This window comes from Schistocerca serialis, chromosome 5 (genome assembly GCF_023864345.2).
Source record: "Schistocerca serialis cubense isolate TAMUIC-IGC-003099 chromosome 5, iqSchSeri2.2, whole genome shotgun sequence".
In the NCBI taxonomy this organism is placed as follows: domain Eukaryota; kingdom Metazoa; phylum Arthropoda; class Insecta; order Orthoptera; family Acrididae; genus Schistocerca; species Schistocerca serialis.
This window is the reverse complement of record NC_064642.1, coordinates 117,673,252-117,694,321: the sequence shown is the minus strand read 5'-3', so window position 1 is coordinate 117,694,321 and position 21,070 is coordinate 117,673,252. Positions and strand designations below refer to the sequence as shown.

General features: G+C 40.0%; 1 protein-coding gene across 6 annotated transcripts in view; it reads right to left on the bottom strand.

Annotated features, from left to right (window-relative positions):
* LOC126481181 (Na(+)/H(+) exchanger beta-like) overlaps positions 1-21,070 on the bottom strand; it is a 1,115,178-nt gene that overhangs the window by 140,394 nt on the left and 953,714 nt on the right. For all 6 annotated transcript variants that reach the window (XM_050104755.1, XM_050104758.1, XM_050104760.1 and 3 more), the window contains 3 exons: positions 15,895-15,940; positions 6,062-6,103; positions 53-172 (listed from right to left, as the gene is read on the bottom strand). In XM_050104755.1, the coding sequence (XP_049960712.1) occupies positions 53-172; positions 6,062-6,103; positions 15,895-15,940 (208 nt within the window). The remainder of the gene's footprint in view (positions 1-52; positions 173-6,061; positions 6,104-15,894; positions 15,941-21,070) is intronic.

Below are 21,070 nucleotides of genomic sequence, written 5' to 3'. Positions count from 1 at the left end.
TCTGACAAGCAAAAAAGTTCAATAATTCACATCTGACAAGGTGTGCACTTACGGTGGCAACAGAATCAAGAAAAACAGCCGAGGTGTAAATGTTGGCAGAGCAAGCTGGCTGACATCACTCTGCAGAACAACCCGATCTTCAACATTTTCTGGAATCCGTACACCAGTTGAACTGTGTAAAGAACAGATATTTTTATCAGCAGACACAAATTTTAATAACAAAATCATCACAGAAATGGATATGTATTTACTTCAGCAAATTTCATGATCTATGTTTCCTCTTCAATATGCAGGTAATATAACAATTTAAATAATGTTAGGTGAAGTCTCAGATGAATCACAGTGTTAGCTCTACTGAAGAAAGGGGGAAAACTCAACTTGTTAATCTGTGCACTTAAGAGGTGTGTACAGAGCAATTCAAAAAATTTGGAGCAGCAACAATGTAACAACTTCTCTGTCTCTCCAGTGGGTGTACATGAAGCTGAAAGATTCCGTAAGTTAGGGAAAAATATTCACACTTATCATTCTCAGAATCAGAAAATCCTGAAAGACCAAGGATGGAAAGGTCAATTCCAATATTGTGCTACTTGTTCAAAGTGTTAGAAGACACCAGAGTGTACCCATCACTGTCAGTCTGGCAATTATACAAAAAGCTGACAGTTTGTGCAATTCTACTTTTTACAAGTGTTGTGTCATTAAAATTAATTCAGAATGGCTAAGAATTAAACAGCAAATTTGGTAGGAATGATCTGCATTTATCTTTGGATTGTAACAGAAATAAAACCACACTGGAAGTTGTATTGCATATTTCAAAGTCTCTTTGGTAGCCACACTAGAAATGAGAACAGACGATACAAATTTACTGACATGCATAATATCACTCACATCCATGAAAGTGTCTCCAGTGGAGAGGCCACTGATATCACAGGCTGGTTACATAAAATTCTGTAGCAGCCAAATATAAGGCTACCTGGTGGCCAGCTTGCCCTCAGTTTCTCCTTTGCTAGCTGCTATTATCCAGCTCTGCCACTATGAAATGAACTACATGGACTAGACTGTAGTTGTGTTGGATAGTAACTGTTGTGTTTTCTGATTTACTGCATGATCAGAGAAAGGGTCCTGTTACTTGCATTCTACAAACTGATATAACATTTCTGTACAGTGCTTATGTTTGATGAGGATGTGGTTTCCATCACCATATGACTTATTTGGAATTATGCATAGTAATATAACTGCAATACATGTGCAAAACAAAGTACTCATGCTTGGGCTTACTAATTTCAACCAGGAACAATTAATGTTTGGTTTTATAGACTACCAGACTATATGTTGTAAAAACAAAGATGATGTGACTTACCAAATGAAAGTGCTGGCAGGTCGACAGACACACAAACAAACACAAACATACACACAAAATTCAAGCTTTCGCAACAAACTGTTGCCTCATCGTACACCAACCTATTCATGGGTTGCTTAGAGGAAGCCTTCTTGGTTACCCAGGCCTGCCAACCCAAAGTTTGGTACAGATTTATTGATGACATCTTCATGATCTGGACTCACAGTGAAGAAGAACTCCAGAATTTCCTCTCTAACCTCAACTCCTTTGGTTCCATCAGATTCACCTGGTCCTACTCCAAATCCCATGCCACTTTCCTTGATGTTGACCTCCACCTGTCCAATGGCCAGCTTCACACGTCCGTCCACTTCAAACCCACCAACAAGCAACAGTACCTCCATTACGACAGCTGCCACCCATTCCACATCAAACGGTCCCTTCCCTACAGCCTAGGTCTTCGTGGCAAACGAATCTGCTCCAGTCCGGAATCCCTGAAGCATTACACCAAAACCTGACAACAGCTTTAGCATCCCGCAACTACCCTCCCGACCTGGTACAGAAGCAAATAACCAGAGCCACTTCCTCATCCTCTCAAACCCAGAACCTCCCACAGAAGAACCACAAAAGTGCCCCACTTGTGACAGGATACTTTCCGGGACTGGATCATATTCTGAATGTGGCTCTCCAGCAGGGATACGACTTCCTAAAATCCTGCCCAGAAATGAGATCCATCCTTCATGAAATCCTCCCCACTCCACCAAGAGTGTCTTTCCGCCATCCACCTAACCTTCGTAACCTCTTAGTTCATCCCTATGAAATCCCCAAACCACCTTCCCTACCCTCTGGCTCCTACCCTTGTAACCGCCCCCGGTGTAAAACCTGTCCCATGCACCCTCCCACCACCACCTACTCCAGTCCTGTAACCCGGAGGGTGCACACGATCAAAGGCAGAGCCACGTGTGAAAGCACCCACATGATCTACCAACTGACCTGCCTACACTGTGACGCATTCTATGTGGGAATGACCAGCAACAAACTGTCCATTCGCATGAATGGACACAGGCAGACAGTGTTTGTTGGTAATGAGGATCACCCTGTGGCTAAACATGCCTTGTGCACGGCCAGCACATCTTGGCACAGTGTTACACCGTCCAGGTTATCTGGATACTTCCCACTAACACCAACCTATCCGAACTCCGGAGATGGGAACTTGCTCTTCAATATATCCTCTCTTCCCGTTATCCACCAGGCCTCAATCTCCACTAATTTCAAGTTGCCGCCACTCATACCTCACCTGTCATTCAACAACATCTTTGCCTCTGCACTTCTGCCTCGACTGACATCTCTGCCCAAACTCTTTGTCTTTAAATATGTCTGCTTGTGTCTGTATGTGTGTGGATGGATATGTGTGTGTGTGCGCGAGTGTATACCCGTCCTTCTTCCCCCTAAGGTAAGTCTTTCCGCTCCCGGGATTGGAATGACTCCTTACCCTCTCCCTTAAAACCCATATCCTTTCGTCTTTCCCTCTCCTTCCCTCTTTCCTGATGAGGCAACAGTTTGTTGCGAAAGCTTGAATTTTGTGTCTATGTTTGTGTTTGTTTGTGTGTCTGTCGACCTGCCAGCACTTTCATTTGGTAAGTCACATCATCTTTGTTTTTAGATATATATTTCCTACGTGGAATGTTTCCCTCTATTATAACCAGACTATATGTTGTTGCAGAAATCTAACTTTGTGTCCAATGAATGATTGGTGGCCCTAAAGAGAAGGTTACAATATTCTCCACCTCACTTGAACTATGGGGTTAATTTTGTAGGATCATCCAATCTTTGCTAAGATCAAATGTAAATTCACAGTAAAGATTACAGAAAAATAATCTGTATAACAACAGTGTCACACATCCACTCCTACTGTGTTTTCAATAACGACTAACTGAACATTTCTAACATCAGAGATTCCTTTATAGAGTGACCTGTCATTACTATCATAACAAAAAACATTTAACTGCTTCAGCAGCTTATGAGTGTATGATTTAATGATCAGTTCCCAATACAGCAAAATTGTTCTGGGTAGATATTCAATTGAAAATTAAAAACTATCCATCACAAGGAAAGTGTAAGGTTTCTAGTGAGATGTATCAACCCTTCTACAACTTTCGGGCAATCAACTCCCCCCACCCCCACACTCTCTTCCCAAAAAAGAAAATCACAATGTTTGTGAAGGTAGGATCTTCCAGTTATCCTGGGGTATGAGTGATTTGTCTTCCCTTTTAACCTTTCCCAAACTATCTTTCACTTCTCCCCAAGAAAGGAAGAAGAGTCATCAAAAAATTTAGAAATGATTTGAGGCATGCCCCAGGAAAATGTATTGGGACACACCCTGTTCATTTTGTGTATTATGACATGGTTGACGTTTTGCAGATGATGCCATTACCTACAACAAAGTACTATCCAAAAAGAAAACTGCACAAATATCCAGTCAGATACTGAAAGAATCTGAAGTGGTGCCTAAGTTGGCAACTTGCATTTAATGTTCAGAAATGTAAAATTGGTCACTTCACAAAATGCAGAAAATTAGTATGGCTACAATATCATTGAATCACATTTCGAATCAGTCAAATCAAATAAATACTTAGGTGTAATAATTTGTGGGGATATATAATGGAATGATCACATAGTCACAGTCATAGATAAAGCAGATGGCACACTTTGGTTCAATCACAGAACACTGGAAAAATGAAGTCTTTCTACATAGAAGATTGCTTACAAAACCTTGGGCAGCCCTTCCTAGAATATTGCTTAAGTGGGACCCATATAAAATAGGACCAACAGAGGATACTGATCATTTACAAAGAAGAGCTGCAAAAACACTCTCAGGTTTGGTTGACTTGTGAGAGCTTTACAGACACGTGAAAAATTTGTCACTGCAGTTTGTAATACAGTACATAATGTATTCCTTGACCTTTTCATAGTTTTGCATGATACTCTGGCTTTTTATGTAACACACAGTTTAGAAGCATTTAATCCATTTAATAGCCTGATTTCTAAGGAAAACCATTTTCAGAGCAGCCTGTGACTATGTTAAATATTTCAGTACAGCCAAGTGCATTGTGGATTTATTTCTCCACTGTATTTTTAAAATGCTTCTTCAAGTCGTCATTTATTTTTCCTCTTGCAATTTGCTATTAAACATCAGCTGTTGATCATCATGATCTGAGAGATTATTAACTATAGGAATTACACCACAAATTTGCAATCTAAGTGCACCTATAACAATGTGGCTAACAGCAGTACTCTTAGTTTCTGTAACTCTTGTTGCAAATTGTATGAGGTGAGTTACATTGGATTTAATGACAAGGGGCTTAAGTATAATATAGATATGAATACTCTAAAAAGTTTAAATTAAAATCTCGACTTAGTATTACTTCATTTTAAGTTTAATTCCCACACTTCATTCACAATAGGAATGGGAGAAAGCCTTAACATTAGGCACTGTGAAAAGTGCCCTCTGTCATCCATAGATGACATAAATCAAGATCAAAATTTTTATGAGCCTATTGGGTTTTTTGTTTGTTTGTATCATAAATCTTTATTAGGAAGTTAAAAATATCCTCTTTATATGAATAGTGTTTTATGCAAGAAACTAATCTGGTTTAATGATAAAAACCTCGAAATGATAAGCATTTGATTTGAGACAATAATACTGATTTAATAATTAAAGCCTAGAAACAGATCATTGAAATTATTTTTTCTGATATATTACTAATCATTTGAAGTTCTTCTTTCTGGCATGATCATGTAATGTGAACTATGGATATATTATATATAAAAACAAAGATGAGGTGACTTACCGAACGAAAGCGCTGGCAGGTCGATAGACACACAAACAAACACAAACATACACACAAAATTCAAGCTTTTGCAACAAACTGTTGCCTCATCAGGAAAGAGGGAAGGAGAGGGGAAGAAGAAAGGAAGCGTGTTTTAAGGGAGAGGGTAAGGAGTCATTCCAATCCCGGGAGCGGAAAGACTTACCTTAGGGGGAGAAAAGGACAGGTATACACTCGCACACACACACATATCCATCCACACATACAGACACAAGCAGACATATATGTCTGCTTGTGTCTGTATGTGTGGATGGATATGTGCGTGTGTGCGAGTGTATACCTGTCCTTTTCTCCCCCTAAGGTAAGTCTTTCCGCTCCCGGGATTGGAATGACTCCTTACCCTCTCCCTTAAAACACGCTTCCTTTCTTCTTCCCCTCTCCTTCCCTCTTTCCTGATGAGGCAACAGTTTGTTGCGAAAGCTTGAATTTTGTGTGTCTATCGACCTGCCAGCGCTTTCGTTCGGTAAGTCACCTCATCTTTGTTTTTATATATAATTTTTCCCACGTGGAATGTTTCCTTCTATTATATGGAACTATGGATATACACACATAACAGCATGAATTTTATGCCTGTGTGGATTCTAAGTTCCTTCTGTTCGTCAACTACTATTTACTGCAATTTAGTTTCTAAGAAGAACTTCTGATGTAAAGTGTACTGAATGAATGCCCTATTTTTGTTTCAGTTTCCAAGTATGAACTGTTATTCATAATGTAACTGCTCTTGTAAAAATTGTAATTATAGAAATTCAAGTAATGTTATCAAAAACAGTCATATATGAACTGAAACACAGTATATATAACATGTAAAGGTCATGTAATTAATAATTAATTTACTCACTAAATGATTGCTCCAACTGTCACACCCACAACAATCATAAGGCTGGAAAAAAACAGAAGTAGTTATTATATTTTTTGTTTATAATGTGTAAAAGAATAGCCTTACAAACACATAACAAAAAACATATTATTAATATATTTACATTGATTACTCCATGTGTAATTTGTTCATTGCTTTCATGTGGTGCGCTGTTTTAAGGTCACTCATGTCAAGTGTAATAGTATAGGTTGCACAAAAATAAGTCTCTGTGTTTCTTTTGTGTCATTATAGAATGCAATGCACATCTCTGTTCAGCAGGCAAGAATTTTCACACTATCATCATATAAACCTCAGTCTCCCAAAAATTTTGTAGTTGATGAGATGCATCTACATTTGTAAAGTACATATGTTGAAAACAAATGTACTCATTTTCACGTTTCCTAAGAAGTTCACAACAAAAACAAATCTCTATTGTGTCCAAATCTGCTAAAGGAATACAATGTGAATGTGACTACAGAGATTAACTTTAGGAATCCAATACTGACAGATATGGAACAATATTTTTAAGTAAAGGAACACAATTTTTAACATAAAGTTGTCTCCAGAGATGTGCATTTTTCATTGCAGATGAAAATATTGTTATTCCCTCAGTTGCATCATTGTTACAGATTGGTTGTGCAATGAATTTAGTCAGCAGTGACTCAATACTGGACTGCAAACAGACTGAGATGGTATTTGCAGAAAGCCAGTTGTATCAAAACCATCAGCAGGTTCATCAAATTTACTGAGAATTGTACCAAAATAGACCTTATTGCTTAAAATATAAAATTGTTATGGTATTTTTGGGTCCTTTAATATAAGGACTGGACAAGGAAAACATGTCAGTTTTCACATACACACACACACACACACACACACACACACACACACACACACACACACAGACACATGCCTCTCCCCTACATGTTGCCTTTAAGGGCTAACAATGCCAATGCTTTCCTTCTCAGCGGGCAGTCTGGTTGTGGTGGGTGTAGTGTTGGGTGAGGAGGGTAGACAGAGAGGGAGCTGGGAGGCACGTAGAGGGATTAGGGATAGCTGTCTAGTGCCTCAGAGGGAGGCAGTTGGTTTGTCAGCTAGGAGTGCAGGAGGGAGGGGTGGCAAGAATATGGGCTAGGCGTGTAATGCATGATTGTAGGGGCCATTGGGGAGCACACACTGAAGGTGACATGTGACTGTGAGGTGGTGGGGTGGTACAACAGAGGAAGGGAAACATTTGGTTGGATGGTGCAGGACAGTGGGTTAACTGTGACAGACCAGGATGATTATCAGAGCAGAGGATGTAACGTAAAGATAAATCCCATCTGCGTAGTTTAGAGAAGCTGGTGATGGAGGGAAGGATCAGGATGGCATCGGTTGTGAAGTAGCCATTGAAACTGAGCATGTGTTGCACTCAGCCACATGTGCTGCTGGTGAAGCAGCCACTGACATTGAACACATTTTACCCAGCTGCATGATGTAGCACCAAGTGGTCAAAGTTGACCAGTGGCATGACATGCGGCTGATCACAACTTGCTCAATTTCAATGGTGGGTTCACAGAACATGCCATCTTGCTTATTCCCTCCACCACCAGCCTCTCTAAACTATGCTGATGGGAGTCCCCCTTACAACACATCCTCCACTCTTGTAATCTTCCTGGATTCAGTCTAAGGTAATCAACCTTCCCTAAACACTCCACACAAAAGTTTCCCCTTCCTCTATTCTGTCATCTCATTCCAGTTCACATCCTGACATTTACTCTAGCTTGTCAATGGACAACTCCAAAATCTAGCAATTTTTCTTTCTTGTGTGCCTATTGACAACTCAGTGCTCCTTTTTTTCAGTGAGTGGTTTCCTTTAATCCAAAAGGAATGTATTACTTACCCAACATGTAAATCAATACTATGTGTAGCTCTTGGATCTTGTCAAAGGATAATTTCGAGTAAATTTTCCACCACGAGAAATGTTTGTGATTAGTAGATGACCAGTATCATGCCAATAGACTGATGGCATTATCATTGTTGTGTACAGATGAGCCTTAGTAGTCAATCAGTATTGGATGTCATGAACAACACAAAAGCATTACTAAAGCAGAAGCCAACAAACTAACAGTAAATCTATAGGAATTGGGGGGGGGGTTCGACAGATAAAACATTCAAATTCCAATTCAGCAGAATCTAAAAAAAATATTGAGTAGAGAGAGGCAGAGAGAGAGAGAGAGAGAGAGAGAGAGAGAGAGATGAGGGGGGGGGGGGGGGGGGGGGGCAGGAAGGCCCTATCATAACCTCACTACCCATCACTACCCACCCCTGCTGGACTGCTGCTAACCTTTCAATGTGTGTGAGGTTTCTACTTCTTATGAGGGAGTTAGTCCAAAAGCTGAATATTTCCAGCACTCTTTTTCACTGTGCCTCTCTGCAATTCCAAGACTTCAGGATACTGTTGCAACACTTCTGACATGGATACATTCACTGGCTTAATTATAAGGGTGTCATAAGGCCACTGTATCCCCCCTTTAGGCAAGAGAGCTCACAATTGTAGTAACTGACCCTTGATATCCTGGATGCTGGCACTGGAATGGAATTGACATCTGAGCTGATCACCTACATGTTCTATCAGGGACAGATTTTAGGATCTTGTTGGCCACAGAAGTACCTCAACATTAGGCAGACAGTTCGTAGAGACAATTGCAATGTGTGGGCAAGCAGTGTCCTGTTGAAAAATGTCACATTGATACTGTCAAATGAGAGTTAACTCAGGATGTCCATTACGTACCACTGAGCTGTCAGAGTTCCCTCAGTTATAACCAACCATGACCTGACAACAAACCTGGTGGCTCCACATATTACGACATCAAGAGTAACACTGCTGTGCCTCACCAAAATGTTGGAAGAATGGGACATCTTCCCAGGTCACCGCCATACCCACTGAGAGTGGTCGTTCAGGGTAACACAGAACCATGCATTATCACTGAACACAACATGATGCCATTCATCAACTGTCCATGCTTCCCGGTCTTCGAACCACTCCAAGGACAGCAGTAGAGCAGTTTGTATTTGTTGTGTTAGTGGCAGACTACTCATGGGTTGGTAATTCCCCAGTCCATCTGCTGCTAGTCTCCAACGAATGGTGTAGGATGACGCAGAATGTTGCAGGGAGTCCAACACTTGTTCTCGGATGGCAGGAACAGAAGTGAATGGGTTAAAGTGTTCTTGGCGCACAATACAGTGATCCTACCTTGTGGTGGTCAGAGGTGCTCAGTGGGAACCTTGAAAGAAAATATGCCTGCCCTCACATCTCATGCAGCACGTAGGGCCTCTGTCACATCTGAATGCCTCACAAATCTGAATACTGCATGATTCAACCATCAGGCAAATGAAGACTGACAAAGAGGCACCTTTCAAAGTGTGTCAGGTACTGATAACGCTATCTCGCATGAGTAAGTGGCTCTTCTGTACACTTCACAGTGAGCACTCAACATCTGACACTATTCATGGCTCTTTTATACCCTATCAACTCTGGTAACAACACTAACACAGACAATAATAATACACCCTGGTGGCTAGTTCATGTGTAGCAGAGACATCTACAACTATGGGGTTACTCTGCAATTCACACTTAAGTGCCTGGCAGAGAGTTCATCGAACCATTTTCATACTACTTCTCTACCATTCCGCTCTCGAATGGTGTGTGGGAAAAATGAACACTTAAATCTTCCCTACATAGGTGGGTGTCAACAAAATATTTTTGCATTCAGAAGAGGAAGTTGGTGTTTGAAATTTCGTAAATAGGTCTCACTGCAAAGAAGACCGCCTTTGTTTCAGTGACTGCCACCCCAACTCACGTATATCAGTGACACTCTCACCCCTATTGTGCGATAACATGAAATGAGCTATCCTTCTTTGCACTTTTTCAATGTCCTCCGTCAATCCTACCTGGTAAGGATCCCACACCACGCAGTAATATTCCAGCAGAGGATGGACAAGTGTAATGTAGGCTGTCTCTTTAGTGGGTTTGTTGCATCTTCTAAGTGTGCTGCCAACAAAGTGCAGTCTTTGTTTCACCTTCCCCACAATATTTTCTATGTGGGCTTTCCAATTTAAGTTGTTCATAATTGTAATTCCTCTAATCATTTATACCCATCAATAGTGTGGATTACTAAATAGTTTCATGTTGTGGGCAGCTGCAGCTGAAGTAGTCCATATTTAACAAATCAACCACTTCCAGCTGTATATGAAGCTTTATTTACAGGAACATAACCAGTTTCATGATATCAAATCATGTACATCTGAACAAGATACAAAGCCTACAGTTGAGATTATGATCCAAAAAATGGACACATATCCTAATATCTGAGCCATATGACAACCAATATAAAATACTCATACATCAGTGAAACTTTAAGCCAGTAATATGGGAAGGAGGGGACTCAATCTTCTCAAAATAAAATGCTGTTACCCACATGAAGCAGGACATCACAGATCAAATTCACTTGTTTAATAACTGACATGTCAATGCCACATTAACCCACAATGAAAAGAACAAAATAACAGAAGTCCCAGCTACTAATATTGAAAGCCTGATTGTTAAGAAAACTCAGATCATACCAGGGAACTGCGGACAGCATCCCTCCAACTGCCTCGCCATGCACGGCCACACTGCTAGTCGATGTACACATGTGTGTCACAGTGAAGGGCAGTAGCACTACCACACATGTAAATGGGGAAGTTCCAAACATTTTCCAAGTGTGTCCAAATATCACGTGAATGAGTGAGGCCCCCATTACACAGTACTACTGTGTGAACTATGAAATACTACACTACAAAAATAGATATACCCAAACCGACCAGATGCAAGAGTACATAACAACAAACCCAGGGTCAGTAACCGAGGAATCCTAAAAGCTATGAGAGTACATCCTTGGGAGACAATCAAAGCTGGATAATACATTGAAATGTCTTAACTCCATTTCAGTATTAAGAGTGTGTTGAGGGTATAGGTTTAGACTCCACATAGTTTCATCTCTTCAAGAATGTTTAAGGTCTGCTTCACTTCTTATCTGTGTAAGACTTTTAAATTTTTAGCTATACATATTATGGAATGGCCAAACTCATGTAAATGATTACTCAAAGCAGACTTTGAATTCCTCAGACATTGGCATTATATAAACCTAACTTTGAATTCCTCAGACATTGGCATTATGTAAACCTAACCCAAACTCCCTGTGAGCCTGCCCCATATACCTTGCAGGACAACTGTCACAACTGATTCAATATGCTCTAGTAGCACTGTACTTTCCACAAGCAAACTTCTCTCTATGTAAAAGTCTTCAGCCAAGATTCTGTGGAATAAAGAATGCTGGCTTTATCTTTTCTGTCCTAAGATTTTTGTCTACTTTTTATGAAATTGTGCCAAAGTATGGTTTCCTATGGTAAACAATGAAAGTCTGAGGAATTTGAAGTCTGCTTTTATGCAACCAGTTTTGTGATTTTGGCTCTATGTATACTGTGTAGATAATAATTTAAAAGTCTTACCCAGAGAAGAAAGGGGAAGACCATAAACATTCTAGAAGAGATTAAAAATATGCTGAGTCCAAAGTTATGCCCTTGACACAACCTAAATAGACAGGTGGAGTTAAGAAATTACAACATACTATCCAAGTTTTGATTGTCTTTAAAGGATGTAATGTAATATTTTTTTATTTTATTTATTTACTTTTTCTTAATTATTCATCCTGGGTTTCATGTTATGTGTTGTTGCATCTTGTCCATTTTATTGTATCTATTTTTTAATGGTGACATATTTTGTAGTTTGTGAGGTAGTATTGTGTAACAGGGGCCTCATTAATTCCCATAATATTTGCACATGTGCAAAAATGTTTGGAACTTTCATCAGTTATGTGTGTGGTGGCACTAGTGCTCTATGCTGTGACACATATGATTACACTGACTAGCAATGTAGTCTTTTGCGGCAATGTAGTCAGAGGGATGCTATTCACCGTTTCCTGGTATGATCTGAATTTTCTTAACAATCGGGCTTTCAACATTGCTAACTGGGACTCTTTCTTATTTTGTCCTTTCATCAAAGGTTAACACAGATCTTACATGAGTTTTTCAAATTGAGAATCTGATCTGTGATGACCTGTTTGCTGCAAGTATCAGTATTTTATTTTGAGAAGACTGAGTCCCCTTCTTTCCCAAATTATGAGTTCAATATTTCACTGACAAGTGAGTATTTCATATTGGTTGTCATATGGATCAGATTAGTACGATAGGTGTCCACATTTTGGATCATAATGTCAACTGTATGTTTAGTGTCTTGTTCAGATGTACACCTGAGGATGTGATTTGATATCATGAAACCAGTCATGTTCCAGTAAATAAAGGTTTACGTATAGCTAAAAGTGGTTTATTTGTCAAATGTGAATTATGTGTATGTATCCAACCCTGTCTTCTAGATGCTTCACTTTTTTTCTGCATACATCCTGTATCTGGATGTGGCAATGTTAGTGGCAGAGGCTGGCTGAATGCCCTACTTTCCACCAGCCTTCCCCTCAGGATGGAATCTGTGTACCCCGTCATTGTGCATCCACCCCATGTGAAAATATGTGAACATTTCGAAAACACTTTTGATTCATGTAACTGAGGTGAGACATAGGTACTAGCTCAGCATTCACCTAATAGGAAGTGGCAAACCATCTAAAAGCCACATCCAGGCTTGTCAGCACACCAATTATTATCATTGATCCTCTGGAGGGATACTGGCCCCAAAAACTTAAATCATTAAATGAAAAAATGATTACAAAATTAGCTGAATTTTGCCACAATCTGTAAATAATGTTATATGGATCACCATATATACTACAACCTTCTAGGTACAGAACACAACATGGTGTTTACGAAGATCCTCTCCCAGAGGCTTGTCAATTGCACCAGACCTTGTGAAGGCATTATCAATTACACACATAGAATTTTTTGCCATGATTTTCTTTTGTTCACTATTTTTTTCTTTTGTTCTTACCAGCATATGTAATTATGATGATGTAACATGCTACTGTGGTTTTTAAATGTAAAGATTTAATTATGATTATTTCATTTGTCAATTGATAAATATGTTTCTTGATTTGTAACTGTGGAAAAGTTTGTAAATTTCTTTTTTGGTATATTATTAATTGCAAAAATGCTGTCAAGAATATTTATAAAGATTCATTTAATTTATGATAATGATATAACATCTGTAGAGAGGGGACAGTGATAGCCATATCAACAGCCAAACAGAGGATGTGTAGTTGAAGGTATGGTGGGTGATGCGTCTATGAAGCGTGAGAGGAAAAATGATACTATGTTTTTATGAAAAGCACCTGGAATTGTATGGACAGTGATACCAAACTATGAGAATGTCAATTCACTTTACCACTGTGGCACATTATGCCATCACCAGTGAACTTTAGGAGCAAACATACTGGACTGTGAAAGTGCTGCTAATAAGACTTTAGGCGCTCAGTCCGGAACCGCGCGACTGCTAAGGTCGCAGGTTCGAATCCTGCCTCGGGCATGGATGTGTGTGATGTCCTTAGGTTAGTTAGGTTTAAGTAGTTCTAAGTTCTAGGGGACTGATGACCACAGAAGTTAAGTCCCATAGTGCTCAGAGCCATTTGAACCAATAAGACTTTGTTGTGACTGACACAAACAGTACTTTTATGTGAATGAACTTTGCTGGCATTGACATTCAGGTGGCGGAACTGTTGTCTTTCGCAATCTATCAAGCCGTGAAAATGGAGGCTTTAATGAACTGTGCAGTATATCTGACTTTCAATGATGTTACAGAAGTTTGAACTCCGAGAACAGATTGGACATTGTTTATGGTGTGCATCACATTAAAGAACAATTCTATGAACTGTGTATTTGTGTCTACAGCTATATGAATGTGACAAAGTGTGTAGCTATGGATGAAAGCATCACGGACAGTGCACAAAGTGTATAAACAAACGCTGTCTACTTAATGTACTTTGCAAGAGGGGACATGACAACAATGGCCACATACCAGCATCTTGTGGTTTGTTATTTGCCACTGGGTTACTGATTAAGCTGTGCAGAAACTTTGTTTACATTTTGCCAGAGAAGATTAACAAGCTCAGAACATTGTAGCCCGCTGATGCCGTGCTGCCTAGCGCAAAGTTTCTTATGCAACAAAAAGTTAAGATATTTTGCCGAATGCTATTCCCTAATTTAAAAGGTTTCTTTTGCTATTAAAAGTAGTAGAATTATGTACTCTATTCAAATCAGTTCTTTGCTTGTTTATGTTTGCTTTCTGCTATCAAAAATAAAGGTACCATTAATGAATGAATAGTTGCATGGTAGTCATTGTTGAAACACCAATAAATATAAACTTCTTCCTCTCATTAGAACTAGTTCTCTTATTGCAGCCACATTAATTTAGATGATGTTATGCACTGTTATGTGTACAGAATGTGACAGTGACTAATAAGAGTATTTTGTCATGAAATGAGGCTGCACACATAAATTACAGTGGCCGCTCTAGTTGCCTGAGATCCGACCAATTACACAAAAGCTGCTATTTCACCATCGGTACATTTACTGCTGTGAGCATAAATCATATATGTCAGCTGTCAAGACATGTGGGGGATGTTTGTACAGTATTAAATGCTTTGATATTGTATTGCTATGAGTTGCAGTATTGAGAGATGCAGGTTATACACAAAAGTGGGTAGATTTGTGGTGAATTCCCCCCAGTGTTCATGTAAATATTAACAGTGTTGTATGTGATTCAGCTAATTTTGTCACCTTTTGTAAATTCTGTCAAATACTGTCTTTGATGTTTTTGAATTTTTGGAGGATATATTAACAATTTTGTTGACCCAGGTTATTTCCAGAGCAGTTTCTCATAAAAATTTGGTGTTTCAGTTCGTATATAAAGTGGGATTGTGACCAATTGAGAACTACACAAATAGTATGGTATTCCAATTATAATTTTGGTGACTTCACAGTTCAGATTTTGACAATTATTTTTGCTATGGGGTAAGGTCATCACATCCTATACAGGTACAGTAAACAGCTTGATACAAGCAACTCTACCCTCAGTGTACTGCCATCTCCCCAAGATATACTCAATCGAGACATAATGTAAACAGACGTTGCAGTGACATATACAAGTGAAAGAAACAAACAAAATATCACATACAGCATGTGAGACATATGCTGTCACTTTTCAAAAAATATATCAATGTCTTGCGTTGTTCATTAGAACTAAATGTTACATTTATGGTTTGTGACAAGACATCACAATTCTTAACTTTCTGTCATCAGACTTCTTCACAGTTGAAATGATACATAGTGATCACGTTCATGAATGTTATGTGAAGAAATGTCAATGTATTTACGTATCACAGTTTACCAATATTTAAATAACATCTTTCCTGATAGAATACTACATAAAGCAGGCCTTGTTTCAAGGTACACTCAGTCACATTTACAGTGGGGCATACATGGAGGGTTAAATTTTCTACTATCAGTCTCTCAGATTTCAGATAGTTGTAAAACATTTCATTTGATTAAGGGACAGACCAGAATATTCAGACAAGAAAGAAGACCCACCTCATCATTTGATGTCTGGAAACTTGAACCTATGACTTTTAACACATAGCCAACAGAATTAACAATGTAATGAGTGGCATGCTTCATAATGTGTAAGTCTATTTCAAGACGTTGGCATAAACTTTCCATTCCTTCTCCTGCTGGCTATAGCATATCTACAGCTTTGATTCATTTGGATTAGTAATATAACAATTTATACTTACCAAGACTCTGGAACTCGTGAAGAAAGCCATTGGGCATGATGGAATCCTGAAATTTTTAGAAAAAATTAAAAATAACTGCCTTGGTGTTTAAAATATATGGGCAGACTATTCAAAAGCACACTAAGATAAATAACTAAATTAGAGATAACTGTCATGATGAACAGGGCTGCTGCAGGTGATGGAGATTTGATAGTTGGTATAGTCGGCTGAGGCAAAAGATCTCAATGTCAAAGAAAATTCCACTGACAGTCCAATCTGTGCACACTATACAGATGGCACAATATCTCCAAAAATATTTGATTTTCATCAGATAACCAGGAGCAGACATAGCTAGCATTAGTCCTAGAGTCAGGCAGTATTCTGTTTCCATATATACAACAAACAATGCTTTTATGTTCAACCACATGGAGATGATAAAGGTTATTAATAAATAGCATACATTGTAAATGCTAAGTGGCAGGAACATACAGTAAGTCACTTAACAATTCAGTATTGTGCAACACATGAGGGGTGTTGAAAAAGTAATGCAACACATTTTTTTCAGGGGAAATTTTGCTTGCAAAAATGTGTAATTTGTTGTGGGACATTGTAAAATATTCCTGATTCAGTTCCTATAGTTTCATGGCATTCTGATAGATGGCAGTGCTATATGCAGCCTTCAAAATGGCTTCTGTAATTGAGGTGCATTCCAATCAGAGAGCTGTCATTCAGTTTCTTTTGGCAGAAAACCAGAGTGCCACAGATAGTCATAGGCACTTGCAACACAGAGATCTGACAGTGAGCAAAAGCATGATGAGTCATTGGGCAAGGTGTCTGTCATCATCGCAAAAAGGTTGTACGAACCAATCCGATATCCCATATGCTGTGTGGCCACACACAACTGAGACTCCTGCAACGTCAGAACATGCAGACATTCTCATTCAAGGCGATCAACAGATCACAGTCAAACAACTTGCTGAACAACTGGATGTCTCTGTTGGTAGTGCTGACACACTCGTCTACCGGTTGGGGTACTCAAAGGTGTGTGCCCGTTGAGTTACTCGACACCTAACAGAAGAACATAATGAGCAAAGATGGACCATCTTTGTGGAATTGCTTGCACATTATGAGGCTGGCTGCGACAATTTTTTGTTGAAGATTGTCACAGATGGTGAAACATGGCTTCATAACCTCGAACCACAAACAAAATGGCAATCCATGGAGTGGTGCCAAGCCACCTCCCCTCAGGAGACAAAGTTCAAAGCTGCATCCACAGTCAGTTAACTCTTGGTGAATGTCTTCTGGGACTTTGAAGGGGTTATTCTATATGATGTCCTCTCTCATGGAGCAATCACCAACTTTGAAATGTTTTGTGTTACCATCAGGAAACTGAAGAAACAACTTCAGCATGTTTGTCACCACAAAAATGCAAACAAACTTCTCCTTATCCATGACAATGCAAGGCCTCATGCAAGTCTGTGCAGCTGAGAGGAGATCACAAAACATCATGGGACTGTGCTTCCCCAACCACCTCACAGCCCAGAATTTGCATCTTCTGACTTCCATCTGTTAGGTTCTATGCAGGATGCTCTCCATAGGAAGCACTACATGGATGATGGGGAGGTTACTAATGCAGCAAGATGTTGGCTCCAACACTTACCACTAGAGTGGTACCATGCAGGCATAGAGGCCCTCCCAGTATGGTGGCATTAGGCAATCACATTGAATGGAGATTATGTTGAAAAATAGGTTATTGTAGCAAAAAGAATGGCGAATAATATGGTGTATAAAATCAACCTGCTTTCAGAAAAAAGAAGTGTCGCACTACTTACTGAACCCCACTCATCTGAATAATCATACTATTCAGAATCATCTCTGCACTGTGGAATGCAAAAGCTGCTATCCCACACAAGTATCAGAGTGCAGAGATTAGCATAAACCCTGCAAATTGAATCTAGAAGCATGGATGTTTCCTTCTGAACTTATGAGTCAGGGTGCATGTTTGCTTATGCCAATGACAGGATACAAGGACGTTGAAAAGAATATGAAGTTGTAGAAAGCTCTTGTCAGTATGGTCTACAAGGGTGGTTCAGTAAGTGCCCTTGTTTGAAGACAGATGTCGACACTTATACCAGATGGTATTACCAGTGAGACTAAAACATAAATGAAAGTGATTAATAGTTGGTTGGTTGGTCCTTTAGGACACAAAAATGCTGAGGTGTTATAATGTAAGGATAAAAAAGAGTACTAATAAAAACCTCAGGGTGGAAAAGATAGAAACACAGTCAAGCAGCTTGAAAAAGGAGCAGCTAAGGACAAGGATGTCCCTAGGGAAAATTTCTCAAAATGTCATTGAGATGGTGGAGGTTCCTAGTGGGGGGATCAGATTTGCTTCACCATGCCACTGCAGCGAATAAAATGTAAAATGGTTCAAATGGCTCTGAGCACTAAGGGACTTAACATCTGTGGTCATCAGTCCCCTAGAACTTAGAACTACTTAAACCTAACTAACCTAAGGACATCACACACATCCATGCCTGAGGCAGGATTTGAACCTGCGACCGTAGCAGTCGCACGGTTCCTGACTGAGCGCCTAGAACCGCTAGACCACCGCGGCCGGCAATAAATTAAATGTAGGAGTTTCTTTTGTCAAATGATTGTCATCTGCTAAAACATCTGACAAAGTAGACAGCAGACATAGACATAAAAGTAAACAGTTAAAAAATGGGCACAGGATCAGAGAGTGACACACTGTCAAGGGTTGAGAGCAGTAGGCACAAAGAGGGGTAGGGTCACCACTTAATAAATGATGAAAACAACTGTGTCCTATACACAGCTGGGCTGAAATGACCTCCACATGATGTGAGGGCCAAGAGGAAGTCAACCAGGCAGGTGAGAGGTTTAATGTCCTGGAGTTTGTTCTGCTGGAGGGAAGACTACTGTGTACTCCAAAGTGATACAACATGCCAACAAACACTGATACAAAGATCATCTGAGGGAACAGAATGATAAGCAGGCCGAGGGAAGAGAGCTGCAACCTTAACAGCAACAGCAGCCTCATTCCCTGGCATGCCAATGTGACCAAGAACCCAAAGGAACACCACATTGGCTCTCCCCATAGGGTGAACGGAGGCATTCTTAGATCTACTGTACTGAGGGAAGAACTGAGAAAAGCACATGAATGTTCTGAAGAACATTGAGAGAATCTGAGCAGATGATACAATTGGAAGCCTGTATCACAGGATGTACTGGGTACCCTGATAAAGGGTGTAGGGCTCCGTGGTAAAAATCGAGCACTGATCAAAAGCCGATATTGAAAAGGATCATTGCCAAGTACAAAGGCACACCCGACACCATTGTGAGTTTTGGAACCATTGGTGCAGAAGGGTACACTGTCCCCAGGCTGTGTGCAAAGTGCGAGAAACTCACTGCAACTCACCAGGCTAGGAGTAGCGTCCTTAGGATCCAGATCAAGTTGAAAGTGTACAGTTAGCTTGGGGCAAAACCAGGGCAGTGAAGAGCTCATACCCATGAGGAATGTGGGAGAGAGTATAAAACTGTCAAAACAGCAAATAAAAGTGAACTCCGAGAGGCAACAGAAATGATGGGTGCAGTCCATACTAGCAGTCAAGGAAATAGTCAAAAATGGGAGCATAGGATGGGTGACCATGCGAGAAGACAGATGGCTCGCTTAACAACTGAGGAGAACATCCTGCCTTTAGGACAATGGTAAGTCAGCATCCTCAACATATTAGTCAATGGGTATAGAAGGTATTAGTAGCTAAACATAGCCCACAATGGTGGACAGTATTGAGACAACATAAGACAGGCTGATGTGTGGATGAATATACGATACATCCACAATCCAGTTTTGAACAGACAAGGGACTGGTATAGACAGAGGAGGATGGTCTGATCTGCTTCCCACAAGATACCACATCAAACACATAGAACATTGAGAGCAAGAGTAGGAGCTGCCATGTAAGAGACATGGGAGGATCAACAGAGTTTCCTATAAAACATGAGTCCCAAGAATTTTGTTGTGTCAATAAATGAAGAAGGATCGGGCTAGGACATAGGGTTGAGGGAAGGAACTACTGGCACCTTCAGAAGTTCATACAGACAGTCTTGCCAGTGGAAAATCATAAGTCATTGTTGATGCTCTACATGTAAAGATTATCAAGATGTCACTGAAGATGCCACTCAAGTAGACAGGTTCGTTGACCGCTGCAATAGATTGCAAAGTCATCAATAAAAAGAGAACCTGAGATACCTGCTGAGAAACAATCCATAATAGTGTTAATGGTTATGGCAAATAAAATGACACTGAGCACAGAACCCTGAGACACTCCATTCTCTTGAATAAAAGTGTCCAACAAAGCCAATCCCACATTTAGCTTAAAAACATGGTCTTTTAAAAATTCCTGGATAGAAATGGGCAGGCAACCCCGGAAGCCCCACTCTTACATAATACGAAGGATATCCATCCTCCAGCAGGTGTCATACACCTTCTTCAAATCAAAAAAACATGGCCACAGTTTGATACTTCTGCAAAACATTGTTTGTAACATGAGTGGATAAGGTAACAAGATGATCAACTGCAGAGCAGTGCCTATGGAGTCCACATTGAGTGTTCATGAGGAGATTCTGAAAGCTGAGCCACCACACCAGCTGACCATTAATCATACATTCGAACACCTTGCAGATGTTACTGGTGAGGGAAATTGGGTGGTAGCTGGAAGGAAGGTGTATGTGCTTAACAGGCTTAGATATGGGAATGACAATGGCCTCATATTGGTGACTGGGAAATGTGCCATCCATCCAAATGCAGTTATATGTATGGAGGAGAAAGCACAGGCCTTCATGAACTAGGTGTTCCAACATCAGAATGTGAACACCATCCGGTCCTGGAGCACTTGACTGGGACAAAGAGATTGCACCTTTAAGCTCCCTCATAATAAACGCAGTATTGTAACATTCACAATTCTGGGAGGAGAAAGATACCATCCTTGCCTCCACTACATGTTTCAGACAGAGAAAGGCAGGATGGTAGTGGGTGGAACTTGAAATGTCTGCAAAATATTGGCCCAAGGTGTTGGAGACATTCAACAGGGTCTACAATGACATTGTTCGCTATGGTCAGATGAGGAACCAGGGAATGAACGGCAATTCCTGAAAGCTGGTGGAGTTTACTCCAA